At 35.0% G+C, this 13,376-nt stretch overlaps 1 protein-coding gene across 1 annotated transcript; it reads left to right on the forward strand.

Moving 5' to 3' along the window:
- The first annotated feature begins 1,603 nt into the window (after positions 1-1,603).
- LOC103402607 (quinolinate phosphoribosyltransferase [decarboxylating] 1a) lies at positions 1,604-6,031 on the forward strand. The gene is made up of 11 exons (XM_008341347.4): positions 1,604-1,816; positions 2,608-2,750; positions 2,900-3,033; positions 3,114-3,177; positions 3,249-3,331; positions 3,908-3,991; positions 4,106-4,258; positions 4,527-4,703; positions 5,058-5,125; positions 5,494-5,609; positions 5,686-6,031. Exons 1-10 carry the CDS (start codon positions 1,710-1,712, stop codon positions 5,588-5,590), a joined length of 1,110 nt encoding a protein of 369 aa, XP_008339569.1. The 5' UTR covers positions 1,604-1,709; the 3' UTR covers positions 5,591-5,609; positions 5,686-6,031.
- The last annotated feature ends 7,345 nt before the right edge of the window (positions 6,032-13,376 follow it).

The raw sequence follows: 13,376 nt of genomic DNA on the forward strand, positions 1-13,376 counted from the left end.
GAGCTGAGAAGCGAATTTCGAGTCCCTAGTTGAAAAATCGCATTGAATTTGAAGAACTCAGATGAGCGACAAGTCTTCGAGCTTTGTGGAAATTTAAGTGCTTTCTCTCTCTTTTCTAGAAAGCAGATATTTGGCTTCTTGCTGCCCTGAGAAATTTGCAGGTTGGGTTGGATATTAAAAATGGGGCAAACAAAAAGGGGTTGAGTTTTTGGGGCATATTTGACAGTTTGAGGGGGGGGGGGGGAGGGGGAGAGAGGAGTGGAGGGCTAATTTGGAAAATGAGGAAAGATTGAAAATCAATGGAAAGGTGAGTTTGAAAGTTTGAAAAATCAATGTGATTTTTATCTGACTTCTTCTAATTCATATGAGTGGTAATTCAATAGAAAGTTGAGTTCCCAATTGAAAAATTCCAAGGGTTTTAGCTGGGCTTTTGGGTTCCATTGATTTATTGGAAAGTTTTGTTTTTGGGTTGAGAGAATGTAAAATTTGAAGGTTCAAATCACGCTTTTTGAGAGATTGTAAAATTTGGTTGCTAGGTGTAGTTGGACTCTACATAAAATTTTGATGTTGGGTTCGATTTCTTTGCATTAGAAAATTCTAGAGAAAGTTTTGTTAACAAAAACTTTGTTTTCCTTTTTGTCCTTATTCTTATTCAGCTTCTTAGTCTGACTCTGCACCAAACATTTCACTAAGCCAAACCAGTACTAAGTATAGTCTAAGCTATTACAACTTAGTTTATAAAGCTAGTTCGGTCTGAGATAATCCAGTGCAACAAAACACACTTACTAAATTAAACCATGTGCCTGGTGCAGTGCAACCTATTATTTTTGGACTTGTGAATTGAGAACCTACAAATTATCAAGTTAAAATGCAATTATGAGGTAGAGTTTCAAGATAAAAGGAGTAGAGAAAGACTTATGAAAACTTGAAAATAAGACTTTAAAAAAGATACAGAGTATTTGGAGTTAACAAAAAACTTAACGTAAAACTGAATACAGTGATATTCTATAATTTATACAACCGACTTACTTAGTGAAATTATTGATGTTGTATAATCAATGTAGATCAATTTCCTAATAAAAATCCTCTGATATCTTATCAAACTGTCAGACACGTTTCAAGTTGTTATTTCTTTCTTAAATTCGAGTAAATGGCTACACAAGTACAGCTGAAGACACCACTCATTATATTGAATCATTGCAACTTGACGTTCGAATGTGGATACCCCACCCTCCTCGAAAGAAAAGATTGCTACTTTTTTACTTTGACCACCAAAGATTGCTACTTGACAATCCAAGAATACCAAGAATACCAAAGTTGCAAACTTTTTAGACTCATCTTGTTTGTTTGTTTGTTTATTTATTTTGAAAAAGCTTTTTATATAAAATGATATTAAATTACAATTTCTCTTTTCTTTATATTATATTTTATTACTCGTTTAAATGGCGCTTTCCAGCCTCATGATTTACATTATATAAGTGATCAGTCGCTTAAGTGAGAAATTTTATATTTAAATTTCGAAACGTGAAAAGTGAATTCTGCCCTTATTAATTTACTTCTAAGGATATGGTATATTGAAATAGAAAAACAATAATAATTGAAAAGAAAAAAAATGCGTGCCCACTAGGATACTCTTTTGTTACGGCCTCGATTTCGGGGTGAATTGTGATAAGTTGAGTGATGACTTGGTATTGATTTTAAGGAAGTTTATGGTGATGGGTTGCGCCTCTCGTTGTTTCTCTCTCCAAAACTCGGCCGCAACTGGTTCGATTCTCCACCCTCCTCCCCTCTGCTACCGCCTTCGATCGCCAGTCAGGTAAATAGCACTAACCTCCACCCCACCCTACTTTCGATACTCTTTGTTTCCTTTTCTCGTCTTATGAATGTTTCTCGTGCGCAAATTAATGGAACCCATCACTCAATTTTTTGTGTTTTCATGGTTTTTGTGTATTTTTGCTTTAAAGTTTATAGCTTTAGTTCATGCTGTATTGTGGAATTATATGATGTGTGTTGTTTAAATTTGATTTTGGCATCATCAAATTCCGGGCATTTCTCAGTTGCATTGCTTGTGGCTTTATAATTTTTTGGTCGTAGGTTGTATGTTTATCTCTTCCAGTTTAACAAAATTGGTGTTGCTCTGCCCATTTACCGTTCATGGTTACTCCATTTTTTAGTGTTGTAGTAGATTTCAGAGTCAGTAGATTGCGTTTTTGTTCTTGTTAAGAGAAAGTTAATTGAATATGATTTTGACAAAGAAAGTTAGTAGAATATGCTTTTGACAAATTTTCCGGTAGCGATGTCAACTACGACTAGTCTAGTCTCTATCTAATGGTCATTAACTTCCTGATGAGTTTATGTTGAATAATGTACTCTCTAAAACCTTTTGCCATGCTCAGGACGAGCGCAAAAGTAACTTCTTTCCTCACATTAATGCGTAACGTGACTCTAGGAAAGAAACTGTGTGGTTTTGTCAGACATCTTAATTCTGTTCTTAAGTTACATTTGTCCCAACTCTATAATGAAAGTTCAGGTTCTGTTAATGTTCATAGTTGATGACATAATAGACAGATGATGTTCGATGATTTTAACTTGTCTGGACCCGTGCAGGAAGATTATTAGAATGTCAGCTACTCAAACAGAAAATCCCAGAATATCATTTGAATCCTTGCCAATAAAACCTCCTTCACATCCGACCTATGATTTGTGGGGTGTCATCAAGTCAGCCATTACTGAGGATGCTGGGGATCGAGGTTTGAATTTTTTCTTGGTTTCTAAGAACCCATTTCAAGTGGTTTTAGTACTGAGATCCAATTGCTCTGTTCGATTTTTGAATGGCGAGTGTAAGATTTCCTTCACGTTCGAAAGATATTATTTAGCAAGATTGTTGTTTCAATTGTAGGTGATGTGACATGTTTAGCTACCATTCCAGCTGATATGGAAGTAGAAGCCCATTTCTTGGCAAAGGAGAATGGTATAATTGCCGGAATTGCACTTGCGGAGATGGTATTTTATGAAGTTGATCCATCTTTGAAGGTATAAAAGCACTGAATTTTGTGTACTCAACAGTTTTTGTTCTTTTCATCCTTCCATTATTGATTTACATTTCAATACAGGTTGAGTGGTCTCAAAAGGATGGAGACTCTGTACATAAAGGCCTAGGTTTTGGAAAAGTTTATGGTAATTCAGATTCTGAAGAAATTTTAGGAGCTTTTGAGAATTCCTTGAAAATTTAACAAATTGATATGCAGGACGGGCACACAGTATTGTTGTGGCTGAGAGGGTAGCTCTGAATTTTATGCAGAGGATGAGCGGAGTAGCAACTTTAACTAAGGTAATATTTTGTTTCCTTTTATGTTTTGTGCCAACTTTTAATCTGTAACATTAGAGAACATAACAGGTTTATGCCATTGCAAAAGGGAGGCTCAATTTTTTCAATGTGGATCGTGATGGTTTAGAAACCTGAAGGGATTGTTTACCACTTTTATAGTTCATTAAAAGATGGTTCCTCTTCCTCTATGAAAGAAGAGGCCTGGAATTTACCAGGCGGGGGCGGGAGGGGGGGGGGTGGTGGGGAAGAATTTCAGAGTGGAGTAACTCTTCCCTGTTATGGAGTCCTCAGTATCATAAGATTAAAACACTGTATAATACTTAGTTGTGTCTAAATCTTTAAAAGAGGGTCATTGTTTTCTTTCAGTTAGTTGTTACTGATATATGTCTCCAACTTGCTAATAACGGAGCGCTGACCACTTTGAGAAACCATAAAGGAAATCGACAATAGAAATCAAAAGTGGATAGTAGATGAGAGAGAAAAAGTATTTGAGTCATGTTATGCCTACTATATGTGTATTAATATGGCATCTTTTGTTAGCTGTGTAAAGGGACGATTTTTAATCAGTGTTTCATGCAGGCAATGGCAGATCTTGCAAGTCCTGCATGTATTTTGGAGACAAGAAAAACTGCTCCGGGTTTACGTTTGGTGGACAAGTGGGCGGTGTGGATCCTTGCTTATTCTACAAACCAACACACATGGACACACACATATGCACGTTCTTGTCAGGTGTATATTAATTTTTGCTTGACCTTGAAAAGAAACCTCTTGCCGCAGGTACTCATTGGTGGAGGTCGGAATCACAGAATGGGTTTATTTGATATGGTAATGATAAAAGATAATCATATATCAATTGCCGGAGGCATCACAAATGCCCTGAAATCTGTAGACCTGTATCTAGAGCAAAGGAATCTTCAGATGGAGGTTGAGGTAATTTTTGCAACTCATCACATAGTTTCACTATCTTGCTTCTATCACTATTCATGACATCCCTAGTTATTTCCGAGTTTTTCACCGACATTCTGTGTGTTGATATGTCCTGCATTGATGTTGCAATCTGTTACAAAATCCTTCGCTCTCTCTATTATCTCTTGTGTGTGCATGTGGACACATGTGTGAATGCTGACTAAACACAGGGACAGGATCAGCTTTCCTTGGGGCAAAAATCATTAATGGTGTATTTCGTTTTGATTCCCAGGTTGAGACCCGGACGTTTGAGGAGATAGAAAAGGTATTGGAATATGCATCTCAAACAAAGACTTCCTTGACGCGGATAATGTTGGATAATATGGTTGTACCACTACCAAATGGGGATGTTGATGTATCCATGCTCGAACAAGCTGTGAAATTGATTGATCGGAGATTCGAAACTGAGGTAGCTTAAATTATTTATTCAGTTTTTCTATTATCTATAATCAATGGTTCTGCTAAATTTGTTTTCCTTTAGTCCTAAAAACTGATATAACTTAAAGCGTATTTCTTTAAAATGCTTCAAAGCATCCGATTTCTTTTATACATTCGCCATGCCATTCCATAATCTTGGTGTAGATGATGTAGATGATGTAGATTGTTAGGCTGTTTGGAACTTTCCATAAACATCTTATATCGTAGTTTCACTATTTTCTTTTAAGGACACTTTCTTTATATCTAGGTTAAAGAAATTATCTACTAATCGCATGGATTCGATTTTTCCCTTTTTATTTCTGACTTCTCTGCTTCACTGCAACAGGCATCTGGTAATGTCACTCTTGAAACCGTACACAAGATTGGACAAACAGGGGTTGACTTCATTTCTAGGTAACGGCGCAGCTTCCTAATCTGTCATTAAGCCTGCTGGCTTGGCATGACTTAAGCTGTTTAGTCTGTCGTCTGGAGTTATTTAAATGAATAGTAAATCATTCTGCCTTCTTCTTCTTGGCCATTTTATAGTTCCATTTTGATCATCCTCACTTCACATCTGCTGCTTGTAGATAGGGTGCACTGCTGCTCCGTTGAAATAAGACGGTGGCAGTGTGTCATCTCATCGTTTGAGGTTGTGAAAATTGCATCTCATTGCAAATAGGCTGGCAGGGACAACATACGAAATGCTATTTTACCGATATTATGGTTCAGTCATCGTTAGTATATTATTGGCATGGTTTACCAAGTGCTATTTATGTTTGCAGCGGTGCACTGACTCATTCTGTAAAGGCTCTAGACATCTCCCTCAAGATTGATACGGAGTTGGCCCTTCAAGTCGGACGGCGTACAAAACGAGCATGATCGAGAAGTTATCGGCCGGGTAAGGTGGTGACTTTGAATTTGTCAACAATTGGTGCAAAACCCTCTTATGGTAGCCAAATGTATCTTAAAGACAGGCATGCCCCTTTCGCTTGACCTCGTGCCGCCAGACGAGCAACACGCCCTTTGAAGTTTTGAACAAATCTTCAACATTATACTACCACCCCAATTTGAACAAGTCTCATGTCATGAATTGAGATATATTCTGCAGCAATTTCTGAAGTTTTTGATTCCCATTTGACAAATGATAAGACGACGACGGCGCATGCATCCTTGAATAATAGCGATTGATTTGTCGACTTAAATAAGAAATAGTTGCTGCTGTATTGCTTACCTAATTGCTGTTGTACTGCAAAATACAGTAGAGCTTGGAAATATACAAAGCATTTGACAAGTTTATGCAATACGATCCATTTATCCTAAGCTCAGTTCTTAATTGTGTTTGGTGTGTGAGTACGTCAGTTTTTAGACTAAGCTAAAAAATTAAGACAGGCTATTTTTGAACTTGCATTCCGCAGAAGGAAAAAACAATGGCACATACTATTTGGCAGACAAGGATTGAGTTTTTAGCTAAAATAGTTTATGAGATTAGCGTAACTCTTCATTTTGATCTTTGAGAATTAAAATCGTTAGAAGTGGTCCATGAGATTACTCACGGCTTTACGGGAGAAGACTTCTCTTCATCTCTTGTAAGTCACCGTCGTATCTTGAAGTGTTAATGTGATGTTAAATGATAACGTAAAAATACATGGTATCGCGTTATTCGTTTGAAATGGTACAAACCTATTGTGATATATCGGAACCGCAAGTAAGGTCTCTCCAAATTATGGGGCGATGTTCCTTTACTTTCTTTGTATTTGCACTCGTTTAAAAGTCGAAACATGCCATATGACTACATGTAGCAAAGTCAGAAGTTTGGTAAGTATTAATTTAAATCTACAATTATAGCATGGATTAATGAGTTGCTTGATTCACACAATTACAGGTAAAGCTGCACGTTGCATTTAAGTTGTGCCTGAGATCTGACCTACCACCTGCATGAAATGCTGCCGTTAATTAATTTAATTCGATTAGTTAAATTAATATTGAGACGACCAACTATCCGAAAATGTGGACTGTTTAATTTAAAAAAAAAAAAAACTAATAGAAAAATTTTGAATTTTAACGATAAGAATAAAATAAAAGGTAAAGTGAATAGTACCATAATTAACTTTTTAGTGTCAAAATGTGATTTTTCGTTAAAGTAAACAGCACCATGAGCTTTTCATTAAAGTTTCCAATTTTAGTGAATGAAATTATGTTGCAGATAAATTAGCAGGAATTGATCCTTCTTTGGAGTGTGACTGTCATCGTGTTTTGTGGTTGTAGGCAGGAGTGGATGGACTTAGAGATCAAAGGGGACTTCATAAAGTATAATGTATATATGTGAAGGTTTTTCGAGGACCATCTGAATGTTTGATACGAGTATTTTTTGTGTATGTTTCATGTAATGTTTGCTAGGATATCTCAACATGTTGTGTCGACAACACTCGACAAATTTTCTTTGTATCACCTATCAGATTGCTTCGGCATATGTCGATATTTGTTAACATGTGTGCAACTTGGTTTGGCTGACAACAAGCCCACCAAATGTTCAATGAAATACCTCTGTGAATAAACTAAATTTTTTTTTTTGCACAATTCGCGCTCTGTTTCTATCTAAAACTTGTATCTAACACTGCGACCCTCAAAGTTTGAATTCTAAATAGACCTTCATTTTTACCCAAAAACAAGTGTAGACTGTCACAATAATGTATATACATATATATTTCACAATAATCCAAACCTGTCGTTCCATCTTGATATATGAAGTGGAAAAGAAGTACGTTTCAATCTCTTCCTCAAGCAATATACTACATCATTGACCCAAAAAACATTTTGCTACTTGCTATATCAAAGTAATTAACTTTAAATTAACTTGAGTATTTTATTAACTTTTTGCGGCACATGAATCGTATCGTTCTAGAATTGAATCCCCTCCTAAGCAAATGGTGGGATCCTCATGATCCACTAATAGGGATTGTTGAATTTTAATCTAACGGCTACAATTATTATAAATTTTAGAAGAATCCCTTATTTGTAGCCGTTAGATCAAAATCCAACGGCTCATGTTTGTAAATCATAAGGATCCCCACCATTTGCTCAGGAGGGGATCCAATTCCTATCTTTCTGACGTGTAATCTTAAGGAAATCACATTATCATATCAGAAAAAGCACATTCCAAAACCGCACGATGTAAAAAGTAGACTAACTTTAGATTAATTTGAATATTTTATTCAATCTCCACAGTTCATTAACCCTATCTATCTTTTTAAGCTTTTTAGTTAAAATGATATCTGAAATTAACATAACTCATCGTTTTAGTCCTTGAGATTTAAAATCAATAGAATTGGTCTCTGAATTTGTCCACTATCAATAATTGTGGTAATTCCGTGAAAAATCTACGTAAATAAGGAGAAAATGACAAAAATATCCTAAATTTTTGTCAAATCATTTTGGACCAATGTTTTTAAATTAAGGGTATTTTCATTTTGATCCTTATTTAACAGAAAATTTCACTGAATGATCAAAATAATTGACGGTTGACAAACTCAAAAACCATTATTATCGATTTCAAATCTCATGGACCAAAACGATGAGTTATGCCAATTTGAAAGACTATTGTTGCTAAGAAGTCATGTTTATGACAAATAACAAATAACAAATAATATATACAACCAATGTTAAATGAGATAAAAATACATCTTCTCGTGACAACCTGTTACTATGGATCAATGTTCCCTTAGGAAAAGGAAAAGCAAATAGAATAAAATAACAAATTTGATGGACCATAGGAGCTAACATTTGAATAAATAACAATGGTATACTTTTTAATTCCTAGTAATCTAGAGGACTAAATTACTAATCCAGCCCTAAGGTCACCTTTTTACCTACTTAATTAGCAGTAAAAAATCCATAAAGATTTTATAGCTTTATTCTTTTTCATCACCAAACAAAGTTCGACGCTGAATGCCAAATATACGAAATCTTTTCAAGCATGATGAATTAGCACCAATTATTTCACTGTTTGATTGAGACATTTACCGACCGGCTAGAGAGAAAATAGGGTTAGTGGACTTCCATCCATGCACAGCCAATGTCATTTTATCAGGGTAACAAAAAGTTTAGGGAAATAAGAGGTTATTCCATTTCAGAGTTGGGACATATCATAAGTCTTTTTGAAAACTTATAATGAGGGTTTTAGTTTTTTTTTCTTTGATTTTTACAGATCGTCTACCAAAAAAGATTGCAGGTAACTGAACTCTAACCTAAATCTTGGTCTTTAAGGACTCACGTATAGTAAATGTTATTTCGATGTTGTAGCCGACCATATATATTAGGGTAAATACATGCACATATAATACACACGCCACTCTAATTTCATTGAACGAATCATTTCTTTGTAAGAGCACACCAAACTTTTCAAGGATGATGTTGAAAGATACGTACCTATATTTTTACGCATGAATCTTAGTGCTTAATTTGTTTAATTCTGGTTTAGGGTGGCTAATATTGTTTTTTAAGGGTGGCCGATGACAGGTTAACATCACACCTTAAATATGTTAACATCATGCCTAAAGATGCTACTCAAATATTTATTTTTTCACCCCAATTCATGCCTTAATGTATTGTAAGTTAAACCATGTTTAGGAAACGCCCTAAATATTCATTTTTCTAATGCATTACTTTCATAGCTATATTGACTTTAGGGATTACTAAAAGAACAATATTTGGCTACTCAAAGATGAGTAGAAACTCCTACTCAAAATTTCTCAAATTTAGTCATTGTCAATTTATAAAACTTCGTATTTATAATTAGAACCATTCATATTATAAATCACCATATAAAGATCGCCTCTGCAAAAAAATCAATTGAAACTATGGTGGTTTAATCATCAAACTATTTAAAAACAAATGAACGGTATTGGTAAAAGCATTACGAACCATCTATGTATTTGCTACAATAAATTGACTAAAAGACCTTAGTTTTAATTTATTTTTTGCAAAGATGATTTTTACAGTGTGAGTCATAGTATGAATGGTTCTGATTATAAACACAAATCTTTGTGATTAAAACACTAAGAGTTTTTAGTAGAAGTTCCTACTCATCTTTGAGTAGTCAAGTATTGTTCTTACTAAAATAGAGCGAAGATAAGGGATTTCAAAGTACAATGGGATGGGTTAATGTGAATAAACTTTTTAGTGTGCCGAGAATACGGCTTAATATACATAGTGTCATAATACAATTGGTTATAATTTTTTTCTTAAAATTTCCAATCAATCATATTAAAATCTCTCGTTAATGTGGGGTTTTCCTAATTTTATTCTCTTGATAAATGATATGACATTTACAAACCTACTTTCATAACGTATTGTTAACTTGTATTATAACAAGTCACAATGATTCACAACTTATAATCAAACTCATATATGCACATATTATTCTGACATTTGTGTGTGTCAAATCTAAAATCTTCTCTACCTAAATAAAACGAAATGTCGCTAGTCCAACTTTCTTCTCCTTTTCACTTTAGGGTTTCTTAGACATAGAGGAAACGAAGCTGTGGGCTTTTGGTAACCCTGATTTGACAAAGCATTAGAAAAAGACTAAAGGAGGGGCGGTTACGGCCTGATCGTAGTCTTATCCAAAATACATGAAAAGAAAAGAAAAGGTAATTAATCAAACAAAATAACATGTCCATGACATGGACATGAGTCACGAACGACGACGATGACGATGATGATGAAGGAAAATTGGGTAGGGGCGGCTGTATGTCCCTCTGATTCTCTTATCCAATCCATCACTCACTGTTTTTGTGTGCGAATGATGGAACTTTATATTGCTGAGTATATTTTTAAGAAAATATAACCCAATTTGGTCAATAAGGTTGGGGAAGGATGGGGATTTGGAAAAACTATAACCTACCAAAAGAAAACGCCAAGGAGAAAAGGAGAACAAAAGAGTATGAAATAATAAAAAGCTTCATCTTCCTTTCGGTAGACCTCGGCGGCAGAAAACACTTTTGCAGATGTTGGCTTCCCACCAAATGAAAAGCTTACCAAATCCCCCTCCCCTGCTGTCTTCTGCCGGGGACATGACAATTGGCATCTCCCTTTTCTGCACAATATGCATGGGCACAAGAGATTTTTAGTGTTCTCGGAACATAAGTGATGTACTACGTGTTGTAATATAAGAAGATGAATATTGAAAAATATATTTTCTCTCCACTTAAATGATGACCCATGGCATTGGTGAAGCTAGAAATAACATGCATGGAGAGCACAATTAAGCAATGACGGATGCAAGTCCTCATAGAATTTCACACATAGTGCATGTAGCACCAAAAGATATTTCAATTTCAAATTAGGCATTTTGTTGAACACTTGGGCAATAATTACCCATTAAGTTGACCAAAAAAAACTCATACGCATTTTGTGCTTAGCGTACATCCCCATCATTTGAGACATTTTAATTGTTTTTTTAGGGTCAACATTGTTCTAGTAAATAAATAAATTATATATGCATAGTGCTAGGAAGTCAAATTTATTAGACATGTGGAAGGAATTCTTCTTCGTGAGCCACTTGAATCAACTATACAATTAAACTTTGTGTTATATCCGCCTCCTGGTGGTTTTCGATTTGAAGCGAGTGACAAAGTTGGTGATGGTGGTGAGTTGATTATTATTTGTTGTAATCTGATTCGACGTTAAATCGAGCAACGAAAGGCGGCTGCTATATAAGCGGGGCCATAATTCCTGCTCATACCACCATTTTCAAGGCCAAGAACTTAGGGGGAGGGGGACGTGCTCCCTCTGGCCCTTAATGCGTTTCGCCCCATGGTGTACAAACTAGTGCTCCAAATACATGAAAAAGTCTCTCCACGAGTCAGATATTTGGGTTCTTGCTTATCGAGATTTAAATAAAACCAATCTGTTATGCCACGTGGTGAAAACATGAGCTGATTCTAATTGTCGATATAATGCAAGTCTTATGTGCATCAACACACAAATTTTACTAATAAAAATTTACAGTTTGAGTTTGTTTAAGTGACCCTTGTTCAAGGCTAATTATGATCCCCATCAGTAATAGATCTCTCCTTTGTGTGAGTTTGTGGTAATTACCATCGCTATTAAAATTAGTCACATTATTTATCACGATCTTCCCATTACAACTCGGTACCCAAGATGCCAAGCTACCGGGTCAACCTTAGTAAATCGAGAAGCCTTTGATGCTCAAGGAATAAGTGTTCGGGTCACAGAAAACCCGTGAAACCTGACCCACCAAACCACCTAAAATTGACACCCCTGTCGGCCCATCGCGTGCCCATATGGATACGGTTCTAGATGCCGTCACGGAGCGTGTGATACCGACGCCAAAATTCATTGCCCAAAACGGTTTTTAATCTGCACACTGATGCTGACCAATCGACGGCGAGTGCTTCCTGTGGTTGTACAAACTCATACAAGAAAACTCAAAAAGCAAAGTTAATACTTAGAAAATTAAATAAGACTTTAGCCCTAATTAACTATCACGCTGACCAATCGCAGTCTTGAATGCCATGTTAATGAAGAAAAAATTTTCTTCAATAAAAGCACCATAGACTATTTTATGGGGCCATTCGAGAGGGACAGCGCGGTGCGACTATATCGTTATAGCAACGTTTTGAATTAGTAATGTAATGTTACGTGAAGAAATTTTGAAATATAAATACGACATTAGTGGTGTACTCGTTCGTTGCAAGTTTTTCTTTCGGTCGAGATTTTTTTCTTTACTTGTGTAAAAAGCGTATCTTTGAAAGGAACATGTAGAAAATTTTAATTGAAAAACTTAGGGGTATAGTTAAATTAAGATTTGGAAAGATTGATTTTAAAAGACTTTAGAATCATGGTGTAGTCAGCTAGAATTTTAAAAGACTTTGAAACCATCGTGTAGTCAAAGTAGAATTTAACAGGATTTAAAAAAATGCATCGAAGTCCAGGTGTAGTCGACTAAGATTTTAAAAGACTTTTAAGGAGTTGATACAAATCTATAGGTATTCAAAATGTCATATTAACAAATAAATTTTTAAACTTATTTTCTATTAACGAATAATTTTTTAAATGGCAATAAAATCTCTCAAAATTATTTCAATCTTTAAAAATCCATAAGAATCCTTGAAAATTCATTTTAATGTTGTAAGGATTCTTACAATCATATCAAATCTATCACTATAAAAAGTCTTTTAAATCCTTCTAAATCCTTATTTGACTACATCTTAAGATTTATTTATTTATTTATTTTTTGAAAAACACTAAAGTATTTAACAATCACCCCTACACTCCAAGCAAAAACTTATTTAGAGAGCACTTTTATGACGGATAATGTCACATCCCGCCCCCACCACATCCTAGGTCGGGATGTGACAGATAAACATTATAAAATTTTTTATACTAAGCATAATTAGATTTGGGTGAATTATAAGGGTAATGCTAGAAAAATTACATTTTGCAAACTATATTTAAATTATCTCTTTAGTATTAATACAATCAATATAAATAGGTCTCATCGTCAACAATATGAAGATGGGTGCTAATATATAAGGTCTCGTTTGGAAGTACTTTTAAAAAGATTAAGGTAAAAACGTTTTTGAAACTATTTCTTGGTAAAAATTCAAGTGAATCTTAGAAAAACACTTAAGTGCTTCTTGTA

Source organism: Malus domestica, chromosome 16 (assembly GCF_042453785.1).
Source record: "Malus domestica chromosome 16, GDT2T_hap1".
Classification (NCBI taxonomy): Eukaryota; Viridiplantae; Streptophyta; class Magnoliopsida; order Rosales; family Rosaceae; genus Malus; species Malus domestica.